Source organism: Olea europaea, chromosome 16, assembly GCF_002742605.1.
Source record: "Olea europaea var. sylvestris chromosome 16, O_europaea_v1, whole genome shotgun sequence".
Taxonomy (NCBI): Eukaryota; Viridiplantae; Streptophyta; class Magnoliopsida; order Lamiales; family Oleaceae; genus Olea; species Olea europaea.
Genome location: NC_036252.1, coordinates 3,418,523 through 3,427,338, shown reverse-complemented (window position 1 = coordinate 3,427,338; position 8,816 = coordinate 3,418,523). Strand labels below are relative to the sequence as shown.

The 8,816-nt window shown below is 31.6% G+C and overlaps 1 protein-coding gene across 2 annotated transcripts; it reads left to right on the top strand.

Moving 5' to 3' along the window:
* The first annotated feature begins 3,502 nt into the window (after positions 1–3,502).
* Positions 3,503–4,979, top strand: LOC111411738 (NAC domain-containing protein 104). Of its 2 annotated transcripts, XM_023042320.1 has the most exons (4): positions 3,503–3,687; positions 3,765–3,938; positions 4,333–4,592; positions 4,687–4,979. In XM_023042320.1, the coding sequence occupies exons 2-4, from the start codon at positions 3,776–3,778 to the stop codon at positions 4,822–4,824; spliced, it is 561 nt and encodes a 186-aa protein (XP_022898088.1). In that variant the 5' UTR covers positions 3,503–3,687; positions 3,765–3,775; the 3' UTR covers positions 4,825–4,979. The 2 variants fall into 2 exon arrangements, with proteins under 2 accessions (XP_022898088.1, XP_022898087.1); XM_023042319.1 differs by lacking the exon at positions 3,503–3,687 and having other exon boundaries at positions 3,696–3,938.
* The last annotated feature ends 3,837 nt before the right edge of the window (positions 4,980–8,816 follow it).

Sequence of the window (8,816 nt, the reverse complement as noted above, 5' to 3'; positions counted from 1 at the left end):
TTCTACCTTATAAGACCTTCATGTCCCGACTTATTTGAAATTTCTACTAATAAGACCTTCATTTTGTCTCATCGCTTGAGAGCGTAACACACTCGATTGTAATTTCCAACCTCCTAGAATATGTTTTCCAATCCCTATGAGCATCAAGTGGCCATTTATGACTAGAAATACAAACCAATTTTTTCTTTTGGTGGGGATCTCTAGAAATATCTTCAATTTAGAACATTCCAAACTAAGCCATTGTTTGGTTCTCATTATTTTCAAAATACATTTTTCTCCCTCTTATTTTGAATCATATATTATTCAATAAAATAAATATTACTCGCAAACCTGTAACTTTTCTTTATTTATTAACCACACATTTTCTATCAAAATACTTTTTGAACAAAAAATCGGGTTCAAACAGGCTCTAAATAAAATAAAGCTCGTGACTTGGGGTGTACAACAATCCTACTAATCCCTTGAATACATAGTCCACCTCAAATAAACCATGGCTAGACAGAGATCTGTGTGTCATTAAACCTATCCTTGGATAAGGATTCACAAACTTTGTTTAAATCCTTAAACACAAGTTCGGTAAGTACAAGATTGGACAAAATAATGAATAAGATATTGAATTATTTTCGTTTCTCGATACTGCTTGATATCAAATGAATGGTAATTGTTAGCACTTGGTTTGGCTGTGAAATGGACATGCACCAAACTGAATATATATGAGTAAGTGCTGAGTAAGGATGAAAAGATTAGTCCTTTACCGTTTTTAGAGCAAATGTAGCAGTACATAATAATAGAAAGATTGTGACTGCTGATGAGCATCTTGCTAGATTTTCTTTCCATTCCCACCCATCCCACATTAACACATTCGTTGTTTTTGTTTTACACTTGTGGGCTTTTTCTTATTATATGTGTATTCCCTATTGTGAACTTCTATACTTGTATATATGCAGTGTTCTAAAAGGAAGCGCTAAGACCTGTCTAGGCGCCACTTAGGCATGATGGTCGGTCAAAACGCCAAGCCACTTGGCTTGGCGCCTTATTGCCGTTGACCGCTAAGGCACGCCTAGGCACAATTATGCGCACATTATCATCATTTTTGAATTTTATTTTTTTTTTAAATTTTTGTGTCGTTAAAAAATTGCCGATGGCTAATTTCTTCATTTTGCCCTAATTTAAAACAACCACTTGCATCGGAAGACACGGAGGACGAATTAGATGAAGAAGAGAATATTGAATTAGAATCCGATAAAGAGTTAGCTAAGATTTAAGTTTCTATGCTATTTATTTACTATTTGGTATTTAAATTTGAAACTTATCTTTTTGTTTGAAACTTTGAAAAAATGTATAACATTCCTATAAATTTGTTTTAAATGTTTAGCAAGTATTATTTTTAATTATTAAATAATTTGTTGATTTATTAAAAATTAAACTAACATTAAATTAAGAAAACACCTTTTTACGCCTAATCTCGCATAGCCCATAGTTTGGTCTCCACGCATCACCATGCATTACGCCTTTCAGAACATTGTATGTATGTGTTACATATCCATTGTTGGAATTATACCGAATTTCCTGCAGAAAATGCCAATTTTAACAGCTATTGGATGGCATGGGCAAAGAGCATCCATTGCATAACATTAGTTGTGCTACAACTAGTTGTGTGAAGTTTGACAAGCAACCCATGCTTGGTCCAGCCTACATTCGGCATGATCTGACCTGATCCAACCAGACTCAATTGGAGAGACGAGTCATGCTAGTTGTCGCTTCAAAGATCGCAGCCCACGAGAGCATTTTAAATTTTTTTTCCCCTAAAAAATTAACTACAAATTGAAAAAGATAATTGTTGGGTTCGGTGACTTGCTCTGACCAACACGACTTTCACTGAGCTTTTTATTTCTTGAGCTCAACCAAACACGGCCTGTCCAAAGTCGCAAGCCGTGCTTGGAATTACAACTTTGCTAGTGTTATTATTTAAAATATGAACTTGTATATCTGAAATATACGTGTACATACATTTAATTGAAAATTTGAGATAGACATTATCTCCTATTGGTTGATGTAGATTGTGGTAAATCCACTCATTATCCAAGATGAGTGGATCCTATGAAGTTGAAAACAATGTGTAAATTCCAAATTAATCTTGATTACAAAAGAATAAACATTCAATCAAGAAAATCAACACTGATATCAAAATTTAATTGATTCTAAATTTATAAACAGGCAGATGTCAATCTCCACACCTTCGTATAGGGAAAAAAAATACTAATGAAACAAAATTATAGGATTAAAAAATTGCAAAACTAAGCATGTAATTATTAATTATACGGACCAGTTAATTTCATCTAATTATGAATTTTCTTATTTATGGGCACTATCATTACGTGGGTCCTTCCACCTAGATCCTACGGTCCACAAACTAAACTCAAAGTCATCCATGACATTCAATGGCACGGGCCACGAGGTGGATGATATAAGCATGAAGTGTGAGGTCATAACCCAGCATCAAATGGGAAGATTGCATTATCGGTCCTCAACCAATTGTACAATTACAAAATTGATATTCAACCTTTAAAAAGATCAAGATGGTTACCAACGTTTCATACATAAATGCAAAACCGTCTCCAATATCAGAGTCTCTATTCAATTGTTATGTGACACTAACATGTCCAACTTTATAAATTTAGGTTTTATTTGCGAACTTGAAGCAATGCCTAAAATGTTCGAAGACATGTTTAAGAAAATCGCATAACATCCAATGAAATGGGTCACGTAGAAATGGATTAGTTCATGTTAGAACACCAAAGGAGATTATTCAAGTTTAAGCATGTCTCAGTTGTACCATTGCAATGATTCCAAAATGTACATGATTCCATGATTCTTGATCCTCGATCAATACTTATTGGATTAAAGGTATGAAAAGAGGGGACACTCATCACTGCTCAAACTACAGCAGCAAATACATTTGTGCAATAGTAAATCAAGATATGCAACAAACATAAGTCCTGATAGAAGATCTCATGAAAATTTGTACAATTCTGTCTTTGATAACAAGTTGTTCAGTAATGTTAAGGATTTAAGGCTAACTAAATAAGTTAGGGACCGCAAAGTCATGTTCCCTCATCAAACAAATACACGTATAGAACCCTATTTCCAAGTTTTAAAAATATATGCGTATACAAATACTCTTAAAGTAACGTTATTCAACATCATTGGTGTCAATGACAGATATAGGGTGACTGGGCCATACTACAGCATGATCCAGTTCCTAGCCCATTTTATTTTTGCCATGTGAAAAATATTCTTTTTGTGTATAGAATTTTTATTTTTATACATTAGTCCAACTTGAAAGTTTATTTTCAATCTTGAATTCGTCCATGATCTGATGGGTGTTTATGTGACAATGAAATCACTTTACACAATGTCCAATAGGATAATTTATATACTTAACCCCAACCTCACCCCGAACCGTCGTCCTATATGAAGAAAATCCGTTGCTTGAAAAGTATCCAACGTTCCCGTTTAGAGCAGCTTCCATGATCCACCATTTTTAAATGCCAAAAACACCAAATAAAGAAGAGCATGTTTGAATCTTGATGGTGCTGGTGATCAACACGAACCCACCCTTCTCTCTCACGTCAATCCTTTTCTCTCTCCTCTTTTTAATCCCTATAAATATATCATTCTCTACCGGTACAGTCGTATTATCATTTCTTCATATATTCCTAAGTATAAATACTTATATTCTTACTTCTTCTTCATTTTGACAGGTTGATCATTGATGGGGGATAACAATGTGAATCTCCCACCGGGTTTTCGATTCTATCCTACTGATGAAGAACTCGTAGTTCATTTCCTTCACAGAAAAGCAGCAATCTTGCCTTGCCATCCTGATGTCATTCCGGATCTTGATCTTCATCCCTACGATCCATGGGACTTAGAGGGTAAAACCAATTCTTATTCCAATATTTTTCATCTCGCGTTCACTTATTCATTTTAGTCTTCTATATTCTCCTCACTCACCAGCCATATTCTTTTTCTATCTTTCATAAATGGGGTAGCAATGAGACTCGAATATTGAAAATATTGTAATTTTTCCAATACAAGCCTTCCCTCTTAATTTCTTCTTTTATTTTCTTGTTTGTGTGTCGTTCAATCAAAAAATCTGATTGATTATATTTTTCTTCAAACCCAATGGTCTCATTGGCCGTGCAGCGGCTCCGCCCCTATCAGCCTATACCATGTTGAACGAGCTTATCTAAAAACTTTATGTTGATAGCGAATAATGGATATATTATTTTTTTAAATCTGTTTTTCTAATGTATATATGTCATGTAGGTAAAGCAATGGCTGAAGGGAACAAATGGTACTTTTACAGCAGAAGAACACAGAGTAGAATTACTGGCAGCGGATATTGGCAAGCTATAGGGATTGATGAACCAATTTACAGCGCTAGTTCTAACCAAAAGGTTGGGATGAAGAAATATTATGCATTTCACATTGGTGAAGATGCCAAAACAAATTGGATAATGCAGGAATATAGCATTTCAGACTCTTCTTCTACTAGTAGATCATCAAGAAGAAGAAATTCCAAAATAGTAAGTGCATATTTATATAATTGAAGTAATGTGGCTAACATGGAATTATTTTATTTTATTTTATTTTAATTGCGAGTTATATATTTTCTTGTAGGATTACAGTAAATGGGTGGTGTGTCGAGTGTACGAGAGTAATGGTGACAATGACAATGATGATGGGATGGAGCTTTCATGCTTGGATGAAGTTTTCTTGTCGCTGGATGATCTCGATGAAATTAGTTTGCCAAATTAGATCCAAAAATTTAATTTTAGGATCTAATTAAGATGATGGCTAGCTAGCTTTTTTTTATAGATATTTCCAATGTTATTGTTTTCTAAAAATGTCGTAGAAAATTAATTCAATATTGTTACGATGGAATTAATTAAGGGAATTTGTACTTTGGATGATATATCTTTTGATAACCTAAGTTAACTTGCAACTTTTACCAACAATTTTCACATAATGAAACGTAAAATCAAGAAATAAGAAATCCATGCACAGCTACCCACATGCACTGCATTGCACTGCACATAAAGAAAATATGTATTTAGGGTGGGTGGGGTTGGGTTGGGTGAGGTGGGGGGCTTTGAGCATTTTCTTTCTTTTTGGTGAGTAGACCTTTTGGCTTTTTTGTGCTATGATAGGTATTTAGTAGTTGTCTAGTACCACAAAGCTAAGGAACTATATTTCTCTATTTGGTGATTGCTTATGAAAGCATTAGTCATTTGTGATGCAAGCATGCACCCACAAGCTTGAAACTACATAAATATGTTTTAATAAATAAATAAATTGTTTTTTCTCTTATTTATTCCAAGATAGTAATTAAATTTAATTAAGTTGTTTGTGTGACATGATATCGGAACTAAAATGTAGGCCAAACTATGGCTAGCGGGAACAATGTGTAGTCTAGTGCATTTGAGGAGACTTGATTTGAGTGGATTGTGCCGTTCTAATTTTTGGCTGGATCTCAACCGAGATTGCTTGACTAGACTCGACTCAAATTGAATAGTAATGGACTTCTAATGTTCAAAATAAGATCAATTTGACCCTTATAAAGGGGATGTGAGAGATTACGTTGCAAATTTATCTGAAAAAGTTCGATCGTACTTGAAAGAAACATATGTATGCATTTCCCAGTTCAATGTGAAACTTATCTCTTGTAGTCATCCCCATGGTGCACGAGACATATGCACACACTTCGATTAGTCATATTCGATGGTTACAATTCTATCGCACGTCTTTTTTAATTTCGTCGAAAACAATTTATCGGTGCGATCGGACATGAATATCAAGATACCCCAAAAACTTGATATAGGTGGGTTCGAGAAGATTTGACTATCCTAGTGTTAAAGAATCAGGCATGTTTTGGAGTTGTTATAATCGGTTTAAACTATAAATATATAAAAATAAATAGTGAATAAGTTAAAAGTACTTATGAATATCGTGAAATCTGGATAGAATATGATTTGATCGATTATAAATAATTGATAAACATTAGCCAAAGATGAAGTGGCCTCACACCGCTAACAAAAAATGAATGTATAAGCGATATTCTTTACTTGTTACAAGGAGTCTGCTCCACCATCAAAGGCATCATCACTTCGTGTAAACAAGTTATCAATCTTTATAAGTATTAATATAATTGAAATTTTCATGCAACTAGCAACTACTTAGGGCCCGTTTGATTTGTGTTTCAATTTTCAATTTTCAATTATGAATTTAGAGTTCATTTTCAATTTTCTGTTTTGAGGGTCCTTTTTAAGATTATTAAAAACGCATTTGGTTGTCATTTTCAAAAATTATTTCTCAAAATAGAAAACAAGAAAACACGTTTGGTTTGAAATTTTGAAAAATTGTTTTATAACATTTTATTTCGTAAAATTTGATTATTCAATAAAATAGAACAATTTTATATTAATATATTATCAAGTAATATATATATTTTAAGTTGGTGAATCATACAATATATTTTCCTCGCTATAAAAGTAAAATAAAAATAAATAATAAATTGAGTTCAAAATATAGGAAATAATAAAAATAATGACGTGGATTAAGAATTTTTTTTTATACGTGTTCATAATTTTCATATTTGTAAACAATGTTCAATTTATATTATAAAACTTAAAAATGCATTTTTGAAGTTTTGAGTGTTTTCAATGAAAAATATGAAAATGCTCAAAAAATGGAAAATAAGCGTTTAAATAAAATTTTTAAACTAAAAATATAAAATTCTAACAAATAAAATTTTAAAAAATATAAATTTTGAAAATATAAAATCTGAATTTCTAAAAAAATAAAATATAAAAATTATAAAAAAAAAATCAAGCTTTTAATTATTATTTACAATATCAGAACAAACATGTTTTTTGTAATTTACAAAATTAAAAATTGAAAGTTCAAAAATAGCAAATCAAATGCATCCTTAAATATTGAATAATTTTCATTGAATATATAAATGTCGGCGGCACAGAATATGCTTACACTGAACGTAATTTAAGAAAAACTATATGAATAGGGCAGATTGCACAATAAGCATTGAAAATTATGCACATATTAAATAAAAAAAAAAATCACATTCAAACATTAAATAGGCCCCAGGCTGCTATAAGATTCTATTAATATTATTGAACGCACCAATTGAAGGTTTGTTATTTGTCGTCTCGCCTCTCTTTGATAGCGATTTCTTTGGTTCGAATGAGTTAGCTCGTAAGATGGCTCGTCTAATAAGTTAAAAATGCCATTTGAGTGTGTGTGTGTATATATATATATATCACAACTTGCGATCGTCTTGCTCTATTTAATTTTTTTATCAAACAAAATTGTTCTTCAACATATTAATCTTGCATTTTGAATTTATAAGGCCCTCTGTTTAGAGGTATTAAAATCTAGATTTTAATTTAAGTTAAAGTTAATAATTAATTTTAACCATATATTTCATATGATAAATTACTTTTCAACTACATATTTCATTAAATTTTAGCAAAATCTACTAAAAAATTGATCTTAATCTGCACCAAACTAGAGCTAAATCTTTTTTCACGACTGTCAAGTTAAGAATACATTTAAAATAGTTATAGAAGTTGAGGTAAAAAGAAGTAATGATGTATTTTGTTGAAGATAAGATTTAATTGAATATAAATGATTTATATTTAACAGATTAAATTTTTCTATGAGATGATTATAAATATCAACATTCTTAAAAACGTAAAGCGTGGTGAGATGTGGAGGTCAATCTTCGAGGTAGGCAAATCTAAGCATAAAAAAAAAATTAAATTAAATAAATAAATGTTTCTTATTTTATTAATATTTAAAATTTTTAAATCAATCTAAAAATTAATAATTAAAAAAAGCGTAAAAAAACATAAAAGTGTGAGAAAAGCCTGACTAGACGCAAAAAAGAAGCACGAAAAAGCGCGAGGTGGGATGGGACGTTTTGCGCCCGCTGCCTAGACGCGCCTAGACATTACTTTTTAGAGCACTGGAAAATATGCGTTGTCTTTTTTCAGTGATATCATTATCAACTTACCATTAATTTTTTTTACCTTACAATTTAGATCTCAATTTTTTAGTACATTACAAAACTATTAGAATCTAATTTATATTGATATATTTACTCAAAATTGCAATAAATGACTATAGAAAAGTTTTATTTTTCCATAGATTATGGTACAATTATCTCACTGGAAGTATTACGGCATCTTTAAGCACCCTCTACCTCGTCTATCTATTTATTTAATCACTTTTATCTTTTCCCATCCTTTAAATTACCCTCAAGATCAGGCTTGATTGATGTATCTTTTGCCCAAGTACACTTTTTAATAATTCTTCATGAATTGACATTAGCACGTTTTGGTGTAACAACGTGGGGCGAGTTATATTGTCTTAAAAATATACAAGATTGAGGAAAGGCTAAAGAATAAGATTTAATTAGACAAACAAAGCTTGTCCATGTACGAGGCTTAATACTAATTTAACAGTTAGAATGAAATCGATCACCGTCCCAATTATTAGGGAAGGGATCGAGTTCTTGATTGAGGTCGTATTTACAAAAATTTTGTAGGTAATATACATATGGCATAAATATTGATCTTGAGCGACTGTCCTAAATAAAAAGTTAAAAAATAACAATAAGATAACAAAAATATCTAAATCAAGATTCCAATTTTACTTTTTGAGGTTAGGGACAGAAGCCCGGACGACGATGATTTTAAGTTATCCACAAAGCAATTTATTCTTTTAAGGCA